Genomic DNA, 24,948 nt, shown 5'->3' with positions numbered 1-24,948 from the left:
CTCTTTATGAACAATTGCTTTTTTTTCGCAAAATTGATAATAAAAGAGTTATACTACTTGTAAGAAATAAAAATGAAGTTTAGAATCTAATTTCAGAAAAATTTGCAATTTTTTTTTAATTATAATGATGTAATTGCGCACTAATACATATTTTTTGATTATTAATACCGTTTCATAATAACAATTTTCGAAAGGTCGAAGTCACTCTTGACCGAAATTAACATTTTTTGACATAACTCGTATAAGATTGACAAAATTTTATATCTGATGGTTGAATCATAGGATTTACATCATGTAGAACTTTTTATAAAGAATAACTTTTTTTCGTAAAATTAGTAATAAAAAAGTTTTACACATGTTCAATTATTCATAAGTAGATGCTGTAAAATTTTAAAAATTAGGCGACCCCCATTTAGAACAGGCTTTTTACAGGCACCCCTATTTTTACATATCCTATAGGCTTTGCACTTACCGATAGTGTTAATTTTTTTTGTTAAACACGTCAGTCAAATTTATAAAATAAATCATTTTTTAATTATTAATTAATTATAGTCAGAACAGGATTATATCAGGCACCCCTTGTTTTTTATAATGTTTAACATACTAATTTACATATAAAATAATGTTTTTCCATTAAACAGATCGGTGCAGTTCGACCTTATATTGGATCTTAGACATAATTTTTCTACTAATGAAAAAAGAAAGTCGTAGAAAAAGTATACTCACATGATGTAATGGTTCACTCTGATAAATAACGACACTCGTCTTCGGCTCGTGTCGCAAACTTCATCATCGTGAGTAATACACATCATTACATGCTCGTTGAATAATATACTATTGCTTATTACATAATTATGTTATAATAAATAATTGTGCACTATATTTAGTTTGAGTTTTCAAAGCTTTATAATTATGAAGCAAATTTTCTGAGTTTCATACAAACAAAACTACTAAAAATATCTTCAAATTCCAAATTTTCGAGCACATCATTCTCAATAGCCATAATTGAGGGAAATGCTAGTCTGTTTTGTGTCATTGTTAAACGGCGACAGTTTTTAATAATGTTCATTTTTGAAAATTACTGTACGCCTGTTGCATTTGGAATCATTAGCGCAAGATAAATCTTAAAAGCTACTGACTAATTTGAAAACTTCGATTCAAATTTGTTTTCATAAATAATCCTAAAAGACTATGAATCAGAAATAAACTGTTATCGTACAAGTCCTGAAGATGGACTATAAAATATTTGAACTGCAGTAGTAATAATCCAAAAAGACTATGAATCAGAAATAAATTGTTTTCGTACAAGTCCTGAAGATGGACCATAAAATATTTGAACTACAGTAGTTCATCTTACAGTTTAGGTATAATATCATCAGTATAGTTTTCATGTAGTTTTGAAGCACACTTCTTTATTTGAGTACCACTCAGTTTTGGAAAAACACACAAGTCACCAAATACTGAGCTCACTGACTCGTAGGCTGTCAACTGACGACTCAGCTCAATAATTAGCTTATCCAAAATTGGTAAATTCGTTTCAACCTTTAACTTTTCTCCACCCTGTAGAAAAACTTCATTGGAATTAGCATCATCAAAATGTAGTTTTCTTGCTCGCTTTCGTTTACTCTCGTCGGAATATTCAGAGTATTGTAGATCGCAGGCCTTCTGCTCGTATATAGTAAGCAAAATTATCTCTTTGGGATTTTAAGAACTCCAAAAGTGAATTTAGAAACTGAACTGCAGTTTAAAGTTCAATGTCTTCTCGCTGTAATGATATACTGACAGCGTTGGATGAGTTCTAAAATTGTTGCCAAAAACTCATTCATTATGAATGGTTCTCTTTTGACATTTCTTTCAACAAACACTTAGCCTCATGAACTGTTTTAGCTTTCTGATTAGGGTCTTCTGCACGAGTATGAAGAGCAGACTAGAAAGCGTTGTAACTTTTAGACAAAGCTCTTGTTGCATCAGCCCTTGCAGTCCATCTAGTGCTGCTTGTTCTTTTAAGGATAAGGTTTAGATCGTTGCGAATGTGATCGCGTAGTGGAGTTTCATTTAAGCATTTGATCGTAGCTTCCCAACGGTGGGTAGAGGCTGAAAAAAAGTTATACACGGACTGAACAAATCCAAAATACGATATTGATCCAACACAACTTTTAGCAGCACTTACTTCAACGAATGCGAGTGTGCGGCACAAGAAATGTAAATTGCAAGTTTGTTAATCTTAGATAAACGAGCGTGAATACTGTTGTATTTGCCTGACATATTATATCGAAAGGCATGGGTAATGAAGGAAAGAGGGTAGCGAGGGGCACTGACTCATATGTTCCTCTTGCACTTACTATTTTTCTAAGAAATCGTGCAGACTGGTAGGCAGTACTGTTTCTTCTACCAAACGGCATTCATTAGCAACTTATTCTCATAACATAGGCTTTCTATGTGAACAAAAGTATGCATTGTAATGTAGTTTTATCGTCCACCATCACTTTTATGGTATTGCGCGATATTTTAATTTTTCAACATAATAAGATTTATAATTTGTATTTAAACCTAATTATTATTTTTTCATCCTGGACCTGCGAGGCCCCTAGGCAACTGCCTACTTTGCCTAATGGTTAATCCGGCACTGCTAACAACTTTTATCCTATCTTATGTAAATAAAAAAATGGCGCAAAAATGTATTTTCATTTTTATGAAAAAGTCTTTAAAGTTTTATTTTGAAAGATTTGAAATAAAATGCGCCACAAAAGAGTATCTTTGATAAAGTTTGCAGTTTGAGGCTCTTTTGTAGCGCGTTTTACTTCAAATTTAGCAAATACTATGGAAAAATCTTTCAAAATGAAACTAGAATTTTATTTTCCATCAAAACCGTAAAACAGTTTTGTCACATGATATTCATATCATCTCTTTTGTAGCTGGAACATTGTGTGCGCTACTCATTTTTACCACGTTTAGAGGTTTTTTATTCTTCTATTTAACTTACCAGAAATTCCATTGACAGGTTTGATATCACTATTATTAGAATGTAGACTGGATATACTACTCGTATTAGAATTTGGAGTTGTCGATATGCTAGAGTGAGGTGATCCAGGTTTAACATTGTCTTTATTACTACTAACAGAGTTTTTTGTACTGTTGTTGTTCTCTGCCTTGATATTCGTGGTAGGGTTGGGACTGTCTGAGTTGATACTTGAAGACTTTTGCTGGGCTAGACGTTCTTGTTTTCGGAACTTTGCTCTTCGATTTTGAAACCAAACCTGGAAAAAATTCAAGATAAAATATATTCCAGAAATTTTTTTAAGTTTGATAAAATTACATTATTAAAAAGTTTCCAACAGAAAGGTAATGACCGGTGACGACCGTTACTCGGCAATTCCGAAAATATGTATAAACTATGAATTTTGGAACTATATGAAAAAGCTCTAGAAATTGTCTTCTTTCTTTTTTTGTGTAGTAAGTTCTGCCTTTCCTTGTTTTCCCAGTATTTTTATAGCAGTCACAAGATCAAGCAGAATTAGATGAGAAATAAATAAATATCAGCCATATACGTCTCCAGGTACTGATAGCATATATAATCGATACTTTTGCATATTAGTGTTACACTTAGTGTTACCAAATATAATGTGCACGCTCCTCAAAGCCAATTTACCAAGGGTCGTACCAGAAATATGCCAAAAGGTTGAAGTAATATACTTGCCTAAGTGTTTACGCCGTAACACCAAAGTCATACAGATCAATAAAAACGCTGAAAAGGCCTTTAGATAGGTACATAAGAGAAGAAGTGCTAAAAGCTAATTCTCCAAGCAATTATCAATGCGCATACCAACCCGGTAAATCCACGGACTGCATTGGTTGATCTAAATAGCTTAAAGTCAATAGAGCACAAAGAGATAGCAACGGATGCTTTTTTAAATATTGAAAGGGCATTTAATGATGTTACTACCAACTCTTTGATGAAATCAAAGGGTAGATAAGGCGCACCTGCGGTAATATGCAGATGGATAAGGATATCTCTGGATAACAGGATAGTAATATCCACTCTAGGTAAAGTAACCATCAAATCAAGAGCATGTGGAGACTGTTCACAAGTAGGTAGGAGTTCTGTCACCTCTACTTTGGGTAATATTGGTAGATGACTTCAAAAATAGCAAATGAAGCGGCGGAATCTCAAAGATACAGTCCTGAAAAACAAGTACCTAAAACAAACAGCAAGGATTTATAAAACATCAATTAGATTTATAAAATACAACGGGAATAAATTTTAGAAATTGCCAACCACTAATTCCCAATGAGATATGGTTTAAACATGATGCAAATAGGTTATTTATAAAACCAACAAACAGAATAAGATCAAATCACGCACTAACCCCAGCATACACACACAGCATAGGTATCTATGATAAGACATATTGTGCCTGTGGTAAAATGGAAGATCTACAGACCTCATATTGGAGTGTGGACAGTACAGACAAAATATTGTAATTGTAATACCATACAAAACACAAATAGTCTAGGTAATTGGCTAAGCTAAAGCCACTATAAAATAAAAAAAAAGAACTATAATGACACGTGACCCGTCAAAATATCCCGGTCAAAACAGCCCCGTCAAAAAAGCCCCGTCAAAATAGCCCGGACACAAAATAGCCTCGACAAAATAGCCCGCAAACAAAATAGCCCCGACAAAATAGATCGCACACAAAATAGCCCCGGTCAAAACAGCCCGGCTAAAACAGCCTCTTAGAAAACGCCTCCAATAAAAAGTTTTGCCTTTTAACGGAGTACCATTTATTTTAAATTACTATTCTAATTGGGAAATAAGCCATAATTTACTTAAAAAAATTATTCGACTTCCACTTCGGACGTCGTTGTCAAAATACAAAATATTAATAAATTAAACAAAAATGTTGTTGCTCAGTAAAAAAAATCTTCTAATAATTTAATTTAATTGTACTCATTCATATCGTACAGTATGGTGCAAATGGAAGGAATAAATTCGTTATTTCGTAAACCCGCGACGTTAAGGAAAAATCCTGAAATAGATCGATTTTTATTTTTAAATTACGATATTCTGTTATATATGTCTTACTAGTGAAGTCATCCATCTGGGCGTGATGACGTAATCGATGATTTTTTTTAATAAGAATAGGGGTCGTGTGCTAGCTCATTTGAAAGGTTATTTAATTCTCTATTTAGTAATATAAACAATTACATAATTATTTTTACAAGGTGTCCAAAAACTGTTTTTTAATTTAAATTATTTGACAAAAAAAGAAGAATGTATGTAATTTATTTAATTTAAAATGCATTTTACTGTTGCCCGAAAACAGAAAAAAATATTTATACATATCACAAATAAATATTGATTTTCGCTTAAATTATTTGTTCAAACTTCCAAGAGGCAGAGAAGGCAGGACTCGAGTTCTCTGAAAAGATTGTTTTTATTTAATGTGGTTAAGATAAACATCTGACTGAAGGATAATTACCATTTACAAAAAAAAGGATTTTTAAGGGATTATTTCATGATGAATTCTGAAGGGAGCTTTTTTGTCGGGGCTATTTTGTGTGCGGGATATTATGTCGGGGCTATTTTGTCGGAGCTTTTTCGACGGGTCTATTTTGACGGGGTACCATAATGACATACACGACAGAATAGAGACCCGACATATCCAAAACGGAGCAACTACTAGGAACGACAGAGATGAGAATATTCTGAAGAATATTAAGAAAATGCTAACTGGATAGAGAGAGATACGAGTAAATAAGAAGACATAAAAAATCGGTAACAAGCCAGAAACAAAAATGAAATGAACACATTAACAGAATGTCGGAAGATAGGAGAGATAGCTAGAGTACGAGATAAATCGCCAAATGTTTGAAAACCATGAATAAAGCTCTTTTGTCATATTTTAATGCATTAGTTAGGTGTCTCTACTCGGGTTACTTCGGATTTAAAAAAATGGAAGGAGAAAATTGCTCAATGGAAAGCCGAGAAAATACATTTTTTAGCGAACATATACCGATTTTAAACTTTGAAATTATTTTTTTAACCTAGTTTTTAATTGGGATTTTGGTATTCTTGGTAATTTTCACGCGTAATACCGATCGATTTTATTATTTTAATATATGTTATGAGTCTTTTGAACATATGAATATATGTATGTAGAAGAGAATCTAAATAAAAAGGTAACGGTTCAAAGATTACCATCCTATTGTTTACAACTTCGTCGCAAATGCCGGTCAACTTTGACCGGTTGTATCTTAGGAACCACTCCTCGTAATTCAACTGTTTTTTATATAAAAGAAGTGTACTGCCGCATACTTTCCAATACCGTTTTCTAAATTTAATTTAATTTAATAGTTACCGAGATATTCTATTTTTTTATAAGCCAGAAAATTTGTTTTCAACATTAAAACATTCCTGAAACCGCTCAAATAGACCAATTTTAATTCTGTAAAGTAAGTTAGATATATATAGTATCTTTTTATACGAAAATCATAATTATTCCGGTGTATCGTAATTATTCTGGTTATAATTGCGACCGTAAATTTTTAATTAACAATTTAATTGTTGATAAAATTATATGTTAGATTGTCCCCAGCTTCTGGAAATATTCAACTACAAAAAATCTTTTACGCCACCAAGCTATTTAATTATTGATAAATAACTACTTCCCTAAAATTTTAGTTGAAAATTAAAGATTTTGTTGGGAAAGGCCGGATTTTCCGAGTAAAATTTTCTTCGAAGGAAATCGGAAAAAAATGCAGAATTAACTTACGCTCAATTTTTATTTGGGTGTTTTTGGTTTAAAGTCAAAATCATCAAAGTTACAATAATTGAAAGAGACACGATTTAAGAGTTTATTATGCAAAATAGCACACTTTCTGCGGACTTATATTACTAATATGTATATTGTAACATGTCGTATATAATTGTAATATGTAATATGTAAATGTATCTTAACATTCGATTCCAGAAAAAAAATAGCTGGTAAATAACTTTTCCTTGTTTTTGTCTAATTTGCCCAGAGTGGATATAAACGATTCAAAATAATATTAAAAAGATCGAGAACAAGTTAATAGTCCATACGCTGGTAACATTAATTTCATTTATAAAAACTATAAACAACATATAATTGAAATTAAAATATAGGTGTATAATGTCGGAATTACAGAGTCGACTGTGGATGTCCGAGTATAATTCTTTCCCCACATTTTGTTGATTTACGCTGGAAGCCTTGATTGGGTTTGCGTTGTGGTGCGGTATTTCAAAAAGATGAAATGTTTATTACTGCATGAAAATCACGAACAGATTACATGCCCAGCAATTTTACCGATCCGGACCTAACGATCATGTGTCCGGTGTAGTTCCATAAATTTTGCAGAAAAACTACCGCTCCGGATAAAAAATTGATCAAAGGTCTAACTTTAAATCGCCAGTGATCAAATTAAATGTATCTTTAAATTCATAAATTGTCCTATTAATGTTATAATACAATAATGTATTATAGACAACTAATGAATGGATTACAATGCCTTTTAAACCAGTGCCTAAACATAAACTGTTCAAAAACAAAATACTTGGTGTTTAGCCGTTTGGCACATCAAGATTCACGGTTATATGGTGATGGTCATATGATTCAAAGGGTACCCAGTTTTAATTATATTGGTTGCCATATGACTTAACAACTAGATACAGATGAAGAGATAAAATGTATAATTGAGATAGCCAGCACTACATTTTTAAAAACGGGGCAGTCTTCTGTAATGATAACCTGCAATTTCAACTTCGAAAGAGCATGATTAAATGTTACATTTGGTCAGTTGTCTTATACAGCATGGACCTTAAAAATATCCACCATTAATTATTTGGAGGCCTTTGAAATGTGGCTGCACAGACGTATCGTGACCCGTCGAAATAGCCCGGTCAAAACAGCCCCGTCAAAAAAGCCCCGTGAAAATAGCCCGAACACAAAATAGCCTCGACAAAATAGCCCGCAAACAAAATAGCCCCGACAAAACAGATCGCACACAAAATAGCCCCGGTCAAAACAGCCCCGGCTAAAATACCCTCGGCTAAAACAGCCTCTTATAAAAAATTACATAATTATTTATACAAGGTGTCCAAAAACTTTTTTTTTAATTTAAATTATTTGACAAAAAGGAAGAATGTATTTAATTTATTTAATTTAAATGCATTTTACTGTTGCCCGAAAACAGAAAAAAATGTTTATATCATAAATTAACATTGATTTTCGCTTAACTTAAATGTTCAAACTTCCAAGAGGCAGGAAAGACAGGACTCGAGTTCTCTGAAAAGACAATTTTTATTTAATGTGGTTAAAATAAACATCTGAATAGAGGATAATTACCATTTCCGAAAAAATGTATTTTTAAGGAATTATTTCATGATGAATTCTGAAGGGAGCTTTTTTTTCGGGGCTATTTTGTCGGGGCTATTTTGTCGCCGGGCTATTATTCCGCGGCTGTTTTGTCTGCACGCTATTTTGTCGGAACTATTTTGTGTGCGGGATATTATGTCGGGGCTATTTTGTCGGAGCTTTTTTGACGGGGCTATTTTGACGGGGTACCCAGACGTATACTAAAAATACCAAGGCTATGCTGACAAATGTGGCAGTCCTTAAGAGAGCAAATGCTGCCTGAGAGCTGCTTGATAACATAAAATATAGAAAGATGGCCTATTTTGGACACGTGGTAAGGGGAGACCGATATAATATTTTTCAACTTATTATGATGGGTAAAATCGAAGAACACAAAGCAATTGGCAGAAAACAGGCCTCTTGGTTGAAGAATATCAGGGAGTTAACAGGAATAAAGAAAGCAGAGCAACTATTTAGAATACCTAGAGACAGAGACAGTTTCGCCATGTTAATCGCCAACGTCAAGGGGACTTGATAAGGCACGTTAAGAAGAAGAAGGCAGTTAGTACAGTAACCTCATATAGATTATTTGCTAACAGTCTCCACAGGTTTGCCAGGTTGTATACGCAGTTACTGTTCCCTTCTTAGCAAATATTTATTGGTACCAAGATTGTTTTTATACAAGCTCTTTCCTCTAACTGAAATGCCATTTGAAGTGATTTTGAAATTATTACGAGCTTTGACATTGGAAATATAAAATACTGCTGGTGGCATCATAACAATCTGAACATTAGTTTTCAAGTCAAGAACTGGCGTATCCAGTAGTAGACTTTGCCTATATATTTTTTAATATTTTGTTGTACTGTTTAGGACACGTAACTTCAGGCCTAAATATAAGCTTTTAATAATTTTTCAATTTGTCCTAAAGTCTATCTGTTAGAATATAGGTATGAATCCTGTACATAATAATGAATCCCTAAAGATCGAAAGATCAACTAAATTATTCCTATAACTGCATTTTAAAATTTGTGTATTTTGAATATGGTTTTCAGTTTGTATATTAAATACAAGAATAAAAAACCGCTAAATGCCGTAAAAATGAGTGGCGCATACAATATTCCAGCTACAAAATATCTGATATGAAAATTACGTGGCGCGAAAATGTATTTTCATTTTGATGCAAAACAAAATTCTAGTTTTATTTTAGAAGATTTTTCCATAATATTAGCTAAATTTGAAGCAAACGCGCCACAAAAGGGTAAATTTGATACAGTTTGAATTTTGAAACTCTTTTGTGGCGCGTTAACTTCAAGTTTAGCAAATATTATGGAAAAATCTTCTAAAATAAAACTAGAATTTTGTTTTGCATCAAAATGAAAATACATTTTCGCGCCACGTAATTTTCATATCAGATCTTTTGTAGCTGGAATATTGTATGCGCCACTCATTTTTACGGCGTTTAGCGGTTATTTATTTTTGTATCAGGAGGTTTTCAAGTTATATACAAATTAAATGTATGAAGTTGAATGCAATTTTTCTCGACTACACGTTAAGCTTTATAAATGGTCACCTTTGTCGCATTATCTCCCAAATGGTCTAGTGTCCATCGAATGTACACTAGATTTTTTTTCTAGTCGAAATAGATTGAATAAAAATATTGGGATGGCCGGTGCAGATCAAATTTAGCGTCGTAACCACTACAACTACAGAAACCATTTCGGGAATAATCGTTAATTGGATTATATAGGGTGTCCCAAAAGTAGCGGAACGGTCGAATATTTCGCGAACTAAGCATCGGATCGAAAAAATGAAAAATACGTATTCAATCAGTTTCAAAAATCTATCCAATGACACCAAACACCAATCCCCACTACACCCCCTGGAGGTGGTGTGGGGGGTAACTTTAAAATCTCAAATGGAAACCCCCAGTTTTTTTTTGAAAATTTGGATTTGTTACGTAAAAGTAGACAACCTTTATTGAATACATTTTTCGAACTGTGGATAGGTGGCGCTATAATTGGGAAAAACGATTTATCCTGATACCATAGGTAAATTATAGAAACGGTCTAATATCTCACGAAATACACTTCCAAATGAGAAACCAAAAAACAGATTTTTAATCTTTTTCGAAATCCTATCGAATAACATCAAACATGACCCTCCACCCCACCCCCTGGAGGTGGGGTGGGGGGTAACTTTAAAATCTTAAATATCAACCCCCACTTTTATTGCAGATTCGGATTCGTCATAAAAAATTAAGCAACATTTATTCAAAACATTTTTTTAAATTCCTGATAGATGGCGCTAATAGATAGTATTTTTCCAATTAAAGCGCCATCTATTAACAATTCTAAAAAATGTTTCGCATAAATGTTGCTTAATTTTTCATGACGGATCCGAACCTGTAATAAAAAGTGGGGGTTGTATTTAAGATTTTAAAGTTACCCCCCCTCCCCCCACCTCCAGGGGTGGGTTGGAGGGTCACGTTTGGTGTTATTCGAAAGGTTTTCGAAAAAGATTAAAAATATGTTTTTTAGTTTCTCATTTGGAAGTGTATTTCATGAGATATTAGACCGTTTCTATAATTTACCTATATGTATCAGGATAAATCGTTTTTCCCACTTATAGCGCCATCTATCCACAGTTCTTAAAAATGTTTTGAATAAAAGTTGCTTACTTTTACGTAACGAATTAAAATCTGCAATAAAAACTGGGGGTTTCCATTTGAGATTTTAAAGTTAACCCCCACCCCACCTTCAGGGGATGTAGTGGGGGTTGGTGTTTGGTGTCATTGGATAGATTTTTGAGAATTATTGAAAAGGTGTTTTTCAGTTTTTCGATCCGATGTTTAGTTCGCGAAATATTTGACCGTTCCACTACTTTTGGGACACCTTGTACATTTGTAGCTTAATAACTTCTAAACGGCTTAACCGATTTTGATCACTAAACATGAGTTTGAAACGTATTGACAAGTAGTATCTGATGCATCTGAGGTCAAGTATGAAAACTAAAGCTGTTACAGAAATTATTGAGCTTGAAAAACTGTTTTTCCCCATAGGAAATATATTTGATCATACTTATGAAGCGTAAGACTTAAAATTTCTAATTTTCCCGGATATGAGGTAAACAACGTTAGATTCGCCTAGAGTCCTTCTACAAACGCTCAGTTATTGGCGCAATTCGTAGGTTCAAATTTTGAGTAATTGTCGAAAAACCAAAATTTTCAAAGTTTAGTTTTTCAATTTTTCGGCTATACTGAGCCGTGTGTATGTCTGAGCTTGATCGCTTAGGCACCATTTAAAAGCTTAACTCAACCCTATTGATGTATTGTATTTGCGATTTTCCTGTCTCTACTTGATCCTAAGATATATACGCCCAAAAATTTGCCATTTTGTATATACCTAGCCCTATAGCTGGCTAACAGGTAGTCAGAAGTCAAAAATTACACCGGTTCTGAATCGACCCTCACACTCTCTTGAAACACAGAAAAAAAATTCAGATCGGTGTAACTTTTCCACATACATACATACATACATATCCACAAACATTTTCCCCTTTTTAAATAAAAATTGAGTTCTAATTCTGAGCTCGGTAACTTTTGAACGGTATAACCGATTTTCAAAATTAAACATGCGTTGGAAAGATAATGATCTGTGCTATCAGTAGCCGCAAAGGTCGAATTTAAGTTTTTGAAATTTTTGGCAGTTTTGGGGACGAGAACGAAAAACAGAACCTAAATGGGAAGGGCCGTAAAATCCACAGCCTTGGACCAAAATGGAGAAGTAATATATGGATGGACGAGTCTTTTCCTAAACTTTAAGATGGGATTTGGCTCAATTTCAATTCAATCAGGTTTAGAAAATCGAAAATTTCGTGTATATTTATTGTCGCATGTAGGGGTGTTGTGCGCCACTGGCGAGAACTGCCGTTCTCTGGTAATTTTCAAAATTAGATGTGCATTGGAAAGGTAATGATCAGTACTACCAGAAGCCGCAAAAGTCGAACTTATATTTTTGAAATTTTTGGTAGTTTTGAGAACGAGAAAGAAAAATAGACCCTAAATAGGAATAGACGTAAAATCCACACCCTATGACCAAAATGAAATGTTCACATATGGATGGGCGAGTCTTTTCCTAAACTATAATTTTTTAATTCAGTCAGATTTAGAAAATCGAAAATTTCGTGTATATATAGTGTCGCATGTAGAGGGGTTGTGCGCCACTAGCGAGAATTGCCGTTTTCTGGGGTCGCCTTGGTCGCATTCTCTCCCAAATGATCTAGTACTTACGACACCAGTGACAAGACAATCCGAGTTCATATCCCAGCCATCCTAATAATTATGTAATTATGGCCGGCAAATGAACTCGGATTGCCCAATCAAACTTAGCATCGTAACCACTACAAGTACATACCATGATTGATTAATAACATTGATTTTTTCGATATAAACTAAGTTTCGATAACCATTAAATCGAAAACTCTTAATTTTATAAAAAAAATATAAAACATTTTTTGCTTACAATTAATGTTTTTACCAACATTTGCGGTCAAAATATAATAAAAAATTTCCACCCTCAAGATGGGGTGGCAACCACCCCATGGTAAAAGCGTCTTTCGGCATCATATAGATTTTGATCCTTGGACTATCCATTACTTATTGTCAAATTTTCAAGCAAATAGATCCATTCTGTAAAAATTGCGAAGTGAAAAGTTTCAGTTCCTGGACTAATTATATTTTTGGAGCTCTATAACTTCTGAACGGCTGAACTGATGTTGATCACTAAACATGAGTTTAAAACGTATTGACAAGTAGTATCCGATGCATCTAAGATCAAGTATGATAACTGAACGTATTACAGGAATTATTGAGCTTGAAAAACGGTTTTTCCCATAAGAAATAGATTTGATCATATTTATGAAGCCTATAACTAAAAAATTCGAATTTCCCAAATATGAGATATACATCGTTAGACGCGTCCTGAGTCCTCCTACAAAACACTCAGTTATTGGCGCAATTCGTAGGTTGAAATTTTGAGTAATTGTCTAAAAACCAAAGTTTAAATTTTCAGTTTTTCGGCTATGGTGAGCAGTGTGTATGTCTCAGGTTGATCACTTAAACACCATTTGAAAGCTTAACTCAACTCTATTGATTTGTTGTATTTGCAGTTTTCCTGTCTCTCCTTGAACCTTAGATATATACGCCCAAAAAATGTGCTATTTTGTATCTACCTAGTCCTCTAGCTGGCTTACGGGTAGTCAGAAGTCAAAAATTAGACCGGTTCTGAATCGGCCCTCAGACCCTCTTGAAACACAGAAAAAAAATTCAGATCGGTGTAACTTTTCCACACACATACATACATACATACAGACAAACATTTTCCCTTTTTTAAATAAAAATTGAATCACATTTCTGAGCTCGATAACTTTTGAATGGTATAACCGATTTTCAAAATTAAACATGCGTTGGAAAGATAATGATCTGTTCTATCAGAAGCCCTAAAGGTCGGGCTAAAGTTTTTGAAATTTTTGGGAGTTTTGGGGACGAGAATGAAAAACAGACTCTAAATGTGAAGGGCCGTAAAATCCACACCCTTGGACCAAAATGGAGGTGTAACATATGGATGGATGGACGAGTCTTTTCCTATACTTTAAGATGGGATTTGGCCCAATTTTCAGTTCAGTCAGGTTTAGAAAATCGAAAATTTCGTGTATTTATAGTGTCGCTTGTAGGGGTGTTGTGCGCCACTGGTGAGAACTGCCGTTCTCTGTGGAAAACAAATTATCCTGCAGTTATAGGCAACTCAACTCTAACATAAACCAAAATCCTGTAGAAAGAATGAGGCCCACAACCAAGACACGACCTCTCTCTTGGCATAAAAGTTAGAATGCTTCGATACTACATCTTTTCTGTCCTTTTTATTGTATTGAATCGTGGACCTTGAATGAAGATATGTGCAGAAAATTGGAAGCATTTGAGATGTGGCTAGATCTAATACTTAAAATTCCGTGGACTGACTGGTTTACAAATGAGGAGGTCCTCAGAAGAATGAAAAAAAACCGAGAGGTACTTACCACCATCAAATATCGAAAGTTAGAATACCTCGAACGGCCTGGATCCCGCGTCCAAAAAAAAGATTATTAACTACAAGCTGAAAATTTGTTATTAGCTTAACGGTGTCTAGTCGGACAAACTTTGATGTATGGGAACACTGTAACAGGGGAAGTTTTAATTGTGGAACGTGATTTTAATTGAGGAACTTGTCATCCTGACAAGTTTATGGTTGTGAAAACTAGCAGGTTGTTTTTAAGTTTATTCAATAGCAAACTTTATATAAATGAAAAAATGTTTGTCCGGCAAATAGGTATGTTTGCCATTTTAATAAGTCCGACACGTAAAACATGTCAAATGACAGGGATTATATTGGGGATAAATAGCAGTCTGATTTTTGTATGAGAGTTTAATGAAAGGGTAACAAATCAATTGGAAGTTCTGTCTGACAAAATACATGGGACGTTTTCGTAGTCTGACGTTAGAAACCTGTAACCTGTTCCACAATTAAAACTTCCCCTGTTCCAGTGTTCCCGTACATCAAAGTTTGTCTGACTAGACACCGTTAAGCTATTAACAAATTTTCAGGCTACTATTAATAGCTTTTTTGGTACGCGGGATCCAGGCTTAACATTATGCGACATAAATCCAGATATGCTCTCCTACAAGCCTTGCTTTAAGGAAAAATATTTAGAACGCGACGTCCAGAAAGAATAACCTATGTACAGGGTGAGCCACGCTCAACGGGACGGAGCCTACCGGGGAAACGGCTAAAGATATTAAAAATTCCTTCCGTAGGAATACGTAGGTCAGTACCGGCTACAAATTAAAATTTGTAAAATATATACAGGGTGTCCCAATTTCGCGTAATGATATAAAGTTATATATTTTTAAATGGAACAACCTATATTTCACTTTAATTTTGAATTCTATTGAACAAAATTATGTTATTTTATTCAACACTCCCTATACCTATTCTTGACAGATTTCGATTTATTTGGGTTTGTCTGAAAATGTACTATTCGCGAAATTAATTAATTACACATTATCGCATGGATTTTAATTAACGTCTTTTTGTCACTTAATTGTCAACTGTCGATGCTTTACATCAGAATGTTTACCATTTGAAACTAATCTACGATAATTATCTTCGATAATTTTCAATTTATTTGCGTTTTTTTGAAAATGCACTATTCTTGAAATTAATTAATTACACTTTATTACATAAAGTTAAACAAAACACACTGGAAAATAAAATTTACATTAAATGTTCAAAATGGTGTCAATTTTCTTCACTACATAACCTCACTCTGTGTTCAAAATTTTGTTTTACTTTTCTTAACATTTCTGGAGTAACTGTTGCAAACGCATTACGAATACGCGTTTTCATGTCTTCCTCGGTTGTAGGTGGAGTTTGATAAACCAAACTTTTAATATATCCCAAAAAAAAGTACATTGATGTTAACCCAGGTGATCTAGGAGGCCAATTGACAGCACCACCCCTACCTATCCACTTTCCGGGAAATTTTCTGTCTAAATATTCTCTAACATTACGCGTGTAATGTGCTGGAGCACCGTCTAGCTGCAGAAACATTGTTCTTCTAATATTTAAAGGGATATTTTGCAAAAGTATGACTGTATGACTGTATGACTGCAAAAGTATAACTGATTGAATAACTTCTAATTCGGTATTTTCATCTTCAGTTATGGGATTTATCAATTTTCGTTTAGTATAAACAACACTGCCAGTTTCATGAAACCTTGTTAAGACTCTTTCAAATACTTCTTTACGAGGATGACGTTTTAAGGGAAATCTCTCAGCATAGACTCTTGATGCTAACAAACTATTTTGATAATTGAAAGCAATACAGTTAATAGTGTGACTATTAGTTTGACAGCTAGGTACCTTTTGTTTTTTCATGGCATTCTTTATAATGTATAATGAGCTATGTAATTAACGACATTTAATGTTAAAGGTAACAAAATGCAAATAGTTCTGAAGATACTAAAAGATATTAATATAAAATGTTATAATAGTTTGATTATAATAATTGTTACAGCATTCAAATATAGGGTATTTTGTTCAAGTTAGAACTTTATGTATCTAATCAAGTATAATTAATTAATTTCTAGAATAGTGCATTTTCAAAAAAATGCAAATAAATCGAAAATTATCAAAGATAGGTATAGGGATTGTTTAATAAAGTAATATTATTTTTTTGATTAGAATTCAAAATTAAAGTAAAATACAGGGTGTCCCATTTAAGTTAAGAAAGTAATTATACAAAATATTGTACAGCATTGACACTTCAGATTGCGAACACTCTGTAGATTAGTTTCAAATGGTAATTATTCTGATGTAAAGCATGGACAGTTGACAATTAACTGACAAAAAGACGTTAATTAAAATTCATGTGATAATGTGTAATTAATTAATTTCGCGAATAGTACATTTTCAGAAAAACCCACATAAATCGAAATCTGTCAAAAATAGGTATAGGGAATGTTGAATAAAATAACATTATTTTGTTCAGTAGAATTCAAAATTAAAGTAAAATATAGGTTGTTCCATTTAAAAATAACTAACTTTATATCATTACGCTAAATTGGGACACCCTGTATATATTTCACAAAATTTAATTTGTAGCCGGTACTGACCTACGTATTCCTACGGAAGTAATTTCTAATATCTTTAGCCGTTTCCCCAGTAGGCTCCGTCCCGTTGAGCGTGGCTCACCCTGTATAAGAAATTCTAGTTATAATACAATTTTTGTTTTTGTATCGCGTTCATATTGAAACTAATATACCTACATTTTTGGGTTTATACCTGTGTCAGATAATTAATCAAGTATAGTTTTTAAGCTTCCAATGAAATATAGGCTTCCATCATACCGAAACACACACTAAAACTTTTCATTAGCACCAGATAATCTCGCGCAACTGAAAAATCCCCCAGAACGTCCCAAAAAAGCGTTATTCAGCCGAAATTGGAATTGAACGACTTCATTAGCTAACCAAAATTAATAATTCAGCAGGCAGTGGTTATGTCGCGCTTCGGCTTGTGAGACCTGCTTCGATGTGACAGCTCGTTCCGTAAAGCCTTTTTGGAAAAGTGGATTGCCCGGATGACTTTTCTTGTTATTTTCCACATTCAGATGTCACGCCACGCTCGGACAACTTGATGGTTTTACTGCATGACGCTCCGCCGAGGCTTGACCTAGAGGGTATGCTCGAATGTATGTTCTCTTTCTGCATATTGAAATATTGCTTTCCGGCTTTTGAAAGGTGGCTTCTGTATTACAGAGTGTACGTAGTCAATGATAAAATTCCTTTGAGAGAAAGGTTTAAATATTGTATAGAAAATATAACAAAACGTAGAAACTTATTGAAATGAATGAATATGGTAACTAACAATTATTATTATTTAAAGAGTAAATATAAGTACATATTATTATATCCGAAGTACTAACAATATACAATGTATCATAGGTACCTACCTATTTGAACCTACCAAAATACATAGTATGTAATACTTTTATTTATATAATTTGATTACCATCAAAATTTCTATCAATGTTCACCTAATATATTGTTTTCTTACTCTATGTTTTGTTGTATTTTTTCAATTCTAAATCATTTCAATTCAAAATAATTTAATTTAATTCAAAAATGTCAAAAGCTTAATCCGTTTAGTTAGTCGATCTTCGCACATAATGGCACATTGCCTCCGTGGCGAAGCGTTTAAGGCGAATGAACCCCAATATACCAACCGCGCTGATAGCTGGTTCGAACCCCAATAAAAACTTTAATTTTTTTATTTTTTTTATACATTTTATGATTGTAAGTATATTTATTATATAATTTTATTTTCAGAAAATACGTATTTAGTTAAAAAAAATTTCCGACAATAATTAATGTTCAGAAATCATTTGTGGCATTTTTAATGTGTTTGTGTGTGTTTTATTCTTTTATTGAAGATATTCTTCTTTAGCGGCGAATCGATTGAGGGTAAAATTGTACATGATCCGCGCGCCTGCGCACACTGACAGTATGTAGTTCTGACAGTATGTAGTTCATTGCTAATCTTTCAAGATAGGTATGTATGTATCTGTAACCGTGCAAATAAGTCATTAAAAGAATGTAATTAGTGGTTTTAGAAAATGTATTATTTATTATAATTCTTGTGTTTTTGGATTTGTGTTTCCCTGTAGTAAAATAATAAAATATTATGTAAGCATAACATTTTTACACTATATGTCGCCGTGTTGTGTAATTATATCCGAAATTTACATGTCTATTTCTAGGGCCTCGGTGGAGTAGTGGGAAATGCGTTAGCACTGAGATTGGAAGGTTGCGGGTTCAATTCCTGGGCGATTCATATATTTTTTTTATTTTTGGTTGTTTTAATAAAAAATTTTTGAAAGTGGTAGATAAGAAAGTTAGTTTGATTTTTAAATAAAATACAAATAATCTTTTAAGTATATTTACTTCGTTTAAATTACCTATTATATAATAGAAGAATATCTTCTTACGTGCGTCCAAAGTACACACACATTCTTTTTTTTTATTTTAATTTTTGGCACTGTTTTAATAGTTAGTCAAATTGTAAGTGTATTACCAAAGTTTGTGTCGTTTATTTGTTAACGATTCTATCTCTATAAATAGATATGCAAAAAATAAATACAGATTAGAACTATTGCAGTAGATGCACATCTACCATATATTGGCTCTTAACACAGGGAAGTTCGTTAAGGGGTACCCGAAAAAAAATCTATCCTTAAAAATACTCGAAATTGTCAGATTAAGATAAGGTAAGTTAAGTACATGCAAAAGAGTGTATATTTCAAAAAGCTGACGATTTGAGCGGGGCGTAAGGAAATCGGGAGTCAAAAATTTCACAAAAAAAAAGGGAATATTTCTCGAAAAAATGAACGTCAGATCGAAAAACTAAAAAATACGTCTTTAATATTTTTCAAAAATCTATCGAATCTTACTAAACATGACCCCCAAGGAGAGGGGTGGGGGGTAAATTTGAAATTTTAAATACAAACCCCTCGATATTTCGTAAAATGAACGTCAGATCGAAAAACTGCAAAATACACTTTCAAAATGCTTTTGAAAAATCTATTGAATGGTACTAAACACGACCCCCCACGGAGGTGGGTTGGGGGGTTACTTTAAAATATTAAATGGGACCCCCAAATTTTTATTGCAGATTTGGATTCTTTACGTAAAAATAAGAAACTTTTATTCGAGACATTTTTTCGAAGATTGTTGGAAATGGAAAATTAAATTAAAAAAATGGAAAGTCCCCACTAAAATGGAAAATTTTACTTAACTTTTTTTGGTTTTAGGACCTAATAATCACAACCCAATAGGTCCCCATAACGCTCGAGTGACTGCAAATTTAGCATACTTTGTTCCCCTACCACTAGAATCAGACCGCAGATATGAGAATTGAAGGTGAACACACCGAATATATGAAAATCGTACGTGGAGAGAGGCAAGGCTGAATTTTGTCTCCTCTAATTTCCTCTCACCTAAAATAATAAAATTATCGAAGTTCTGCATGAAACTGAAATAGGTATTCCACTTTAATACTATGTACTTATGAACAAAATCACGTATTACAGTCAACAATATCGACCCAATATAAACGTAAAAAAGACAAATCTTCTGATCATTAGCAAGAAAAAGATAACAAGGTCAAATGTACTTCAACAATCCCCTGTAGAAAGAGTGCGCCATGATAAATAAAGAATTGACCAAAAACTAAGAGATACGGTCGCGCATCGTAAAAGCTAAATCGACCTTCAACCGGATGGGGGTTTTCTTCAAGAGCCGCAACCTCCATTTTGGTATAAGAATGCTGCGATGTTGCGTCTTCTCTGTACTTTTTTGTGGTGATGAATCTTGAACTTTAAACGAAGATATGTGCAGAAAACTAGAAGCACTTGAGATGTGGTTATGTAGGAGAATACTCAAAATCCCGTGTTCTGATCGAATCACAAATGAGAAGGTCCTCAAAATATTGAAGAAGAACCGAGAGGTGCTGACCACCATCAAAATTTGAAAGATACAATACTTCGGACATAATATGCGAAATGAATCCAGATATCAGTGCCTACAAACCCACATTCCACATCCTTCGAGGTACAATATTTGGAAAGCGAGGTCCAGGAAGAAGAAGAACATCCTGGTTAAAGAAGCATTCTCAAACCAATATGGTCCCATGATTTACAGTTATGGGACTGTACTAGTGAGAGCAACTATGCTCTCCTTCAAAAAATCTAAAACCAAATGATAAGAAACATGGTCAACGTTCCGTGCTATATCCGCAACAAAGACCTACATCGGAAATTTGGCATCATAATAATTATATAGCACCGGTTTATAGCGTCCTGCTATACTGACGTATAGCACCGTCCGGCCGGGTGACTGACGTCATCGAGAGGATAGCCAGGTTGAAGTGGAGATGGGCAGGACACGTAGCCAGAATGACAGATGGGCGACGGACGAAGAGGTTATTGGAATGGAGGCCAAGAGAAGACAAGAGAAGCGTCGGTCGACCGCCTACAAGATGGACTGACGACTTGAGAAAGGTAAATAAAAACTGGATGAGGGCGGCGCAGGATAGATGGGGTTGGAAACGAGGGGAGGAGGCCTATGTTCAGCAGTGGACTTTTGAGGCTGGATGATGAATGATGATAGCGTCCTGCGCCTTTCGGTTCCTATTTTCCAGACGCGTCGAACTGTCCAGTGTCCAATCTCCTGGCCGGTGATCTCTCTCAGACATTGCTTTCTGAATTCCACTTATCCAGGTAGTTTTCGGTCTGCCCCTTTTCCTTCTTTCCGGGGGTTGTCATTCCATTATCAGCTTTGGGAGTCTATGTTCCTCCATTCTCTGTACATGGCCATACCAATAAAGTTGTTTTTCTTGAATTTTTTCTCTTATGATATAATAATAAAGAAGAAATAATAAATAAAAATTTAAATAAAATAGAAGAAATAAAGAATATTGCCAAGAGTTACAAAAGAGTAAGTCTTGTGTCTACATAAGAGTGAATTGTGCAACAAATACGCTGTTGGGAATACCTAGGACAGTAAAGTAGCAGATTAGGTTAAATATACAGGGTGTAACAAAAATACAGGTCATAAATTTAATCACATATTCTGGGACAAAAAATAGTTCGATTGAACCTAACTTACCTTAGTACAAATGTGCATATAAAAAAAGTTACAACCCTTTGAAGTTACAAAATGAAAATCGATTTTTTCCAATATATCGAAAACTATTAGATATTTTTTATTGAAAATGGATATGTGGTATTCTTATGGCAGTAGCATCTTAAGAAAAAATTATAGTGAAATTTGTACACCCCAGAAAAATTTTATGGGGGTTTTGTTCCTTTAAACCCCCCTAAACTTTTGTGTACGTTCCAATTAAACTATTATTGTAGTACCATTAGTTAAACACAATGTTTTTAAAACTTTTTTGGCTCTTAGTACTTTTTCGAAAAATCAGGTTTTATCAAGATATTTTGAATATTTGTCAAATCCACCACATATTTTTATATGGTTAAGTACGATTATATGGAGACTTGGTAATAATATGAAAATTTATGTATGATTTACATTTTTAGGTATATTTTGCACCATATTAAAAAAGAAGCCACATCTCGATAAAAAGTGCCTTCTCGAAAGAATCCAAAGAGGCAAAAAAGTTTTAAAAAGACTGTGTTTAACTAATGGCACCGCAGTAATATGTTAATTGGAACGTACACAAACATTTGGGGGGTTTAAAAGAACAAAACCCTCATAAAATTTTTACGTAAACATATTAAAAAATAAACCTCAACTCGATAACAACTGCCTTATCGAAAAAATACTAAGAGGCAAAAAAGTTTTAAGAATATTGAATTCTAATGGTACCACAATAATAATTTAATTGAGACGTACACAAAAGTTTGGGGAGGTTTAAGGGAACAAAACCCCCATAAAATTTTTAAGGGGTGTCCAAATTTCACTATAATTTTTTCTTAAGATGCTACTGCCATAAGAATACCACATATTTATTTTCAATAAAAAATCTCTAATAGTTTTCGATATATTCGAAAAAATCGATTTTCATTTTGTAACTTCAAAGGGCTGTAACTTTTTTATTTGCATATTTGTACTAAGGTAAGTTAGGTTCATTCGAACTATTTTTGGTCCCAGAATATGTGATTTAATTTATGACCTGTATTTTTGTTACACCCTGTATAAAATGCTGTTTAATCAGAGGATTAGGTGCATTGTTATGATAATAAATAAAAAAATGTATTTTGCAACAATTTTTTATGAACTGTTAATTCTATTCTTGCTACTTTTTCTTTTCACTCCACTCTAATTTAAATCCAAAGTATATTCTAATTTTATGCGCAATATTTGGCTCAATTAATATTTTTGTCAATCCTAAAATATATCAGTACCTACTATATTTGTTTAAATTCATATTTGTCATATAAAGATTCCACATCTTCGTTTTGGCCTCAATTACTCTTTTTCGATCATTAACTGAAGCCAGAAACACAATGGAAGCCGACTTCCTTATCTCTCTTCCAGATTCCAGATGATATTTAGCATTAAATGCCAATCATCCCTCTAAAACATATATTTTGAGCATTTAATTAGTAAGTAAATGAATATTCGGCGGACTCAATTTTTGGTAGCGACTACTTTCTTGCCACTTAATATTTCTCATTCCAGCGCCGAACGCAAACAGAAGTGAAGGAAACTTCTGGAAAATCGATAGATTAGCATAAGACGTCCTCTCTTCGCGGAGAAGTTAAATTTCTGTGGTGGTTGATTGGTATTTGCAAAGGATCGTCTTCTGACGGTCGCAACTGGCACTGATTTGGAGGCGACCGACAGCGGCGACCTCTGGCTTATTGGCACACAATTAACAGTCATCGGTATTCCAGACACACGGTCTGTTCATTCGCTGTTTACCGGTTTGATTGAATCGAATTGGCTTGATGGGGGAAATTCAGCTAACAAGCTTTTTACAAGGGACCAGTCTCTGTTGCTCATGCTTTTGCTTCTAATCGCAGGTACGGACTGGCGAGTAGTGGTCAAATTAGTCATTAATATATTAACAAATTAATTTATAACAAAACTGAAGTTTTATGTTGAAGTTGCAGTAAAAATTTAGAGGGCAGGTTAAAAGAATCTCTTCGTTAATATCGAACTTTCGCAAAATGCATTTGCTTCTTCAGATCATGCTAAAATATGTTCATACCTAATTGTTGTATCAGTATACAGAGAGAGTCTGTAAAGTGGAATAAATTCAATATCTCAAATACTAATTGTTTTTTTGGAAAATGCTCAGACCCGTCGATTAGTATTTCAAATTGTCCTTTTTGACATTCAATAAAAATGTATACAGGGTGTCCCAATTTAGAGATATGACGTCATCGTCGATTTTCTTAAATGGCAACACTGTCATTTTGATAGCTAATTTGATAGGGTTTGTAAAGTTATACATAACTGCAAAATATCAAATTTTTATTCTCTACCATTTACAAGATAAGAGAAAATAACAAAGTTATATCTGTAATTTGGAATATATTCAATAATTAAAATACTAACTGTTTTTTTGAAAAATGCTCAGACCCGTCGATTAGTATATCAAATTGTCATTTTTGACATATAATAATAATGTATACAGGGTGTCCCAATTTAGAGATATGACGTCATCGTTGATTTTCTTAAATGGCAACACTATCATTTTGATAGCTATTTTGATAGCGTGTGTAAAGTTATACACATCTGAAAAATTTCAAATTTTTATTCCCTACCATTTACAAGATAATAAAAAATAACAAAGTTATGAAGAACAAAAAGTAATCAAATAATAATTGAATTTATTTATTTTAATTAAGAAAATGCTCATAACGTTGCCCATTGACAATTTGACAATAATTGAGGGCAACATTATGAGTTTTTGCTTAATTTATTGAAATAATTAAATTCAATTATTAGTTGATTACTTCTTTTTCATAACTTTGTTATTTTTTATTATCATCTAAATGGTAGAGAATACAAATTTGAAATTTTGCAGTTGTGTATAACTTTACACACCCTATCAAAATAGCTATCAAAATGACAGTGTTGCCATTTAAGAAAATCAACGATGACGTCATATCTCTAAATTGGGACACCCTGTATACATTATACATTATTATTATATGTCAAAAAGGACAATTTGATATACTAATCGACGGGTCTGAGAATTTTTCAAAAAAACAGTTAGTATTTTAATTATTGAATATATTCCAAATTACAGATATAACTTTGTTATTTTCTATTATCTTGTAAATGGTAGAGAATAAAAATTTGATATTTTGCAGTTATGTATAACTTTACAAACCCTATCAAATTAGCTATCAAAATGACAGTGTTGCCATTTAAGAAAATCGACGATGACGTCATATCTCTAAATTAGGACACCCTGTATACATTTTTATTGAATGTCAAAAA

The 24,948-nt window shown here is 33.3% G+C and overlaps 1 protein-coding gene across 1 annotated transcript in view; it reads right to left on the bottom strand.

Moving 5' to 3' along the window:
* LOC114330792 (homeotic protein ocelliless-like) overlaps positions 1–24,948 on the bottom strand; it is a 199,182-nt gene that overhangs the window by 21,657 nt on the left and 152,577 nt on the right. Inside the window, exon 2 of the mRNA XM_050651926.1 lies at positions 2,984–3,257. Within this exon, the coding sequence (XP_050507883.1) occupies positions 2,984–3,257 (274 nt within the window). The remainder of the gene's footprint in view (positions 1–2,983; positions 3,258–24,948) is intronic.

This window comes from Diabrotica virgifera, chromosome 5 (assembly GCF_917563875.1).
Source record: "Diabrotica virgifera virgifera chromosome 5, PGI_DIABVI_V3a".
Classification (NCBI taxonomy): domain Eukaryota; kingdom Metazoa; phylum Arthropoda; class Insecta; order Coleoptera; family Chrysomelidae; genus Diabrotica; species Diabrotica virgifera.
The sequence above is the reverse complement of the archived record's forward strand: the minus strand, read 5'-3'. Positions and strand labels throughout refer to the sequence as shown.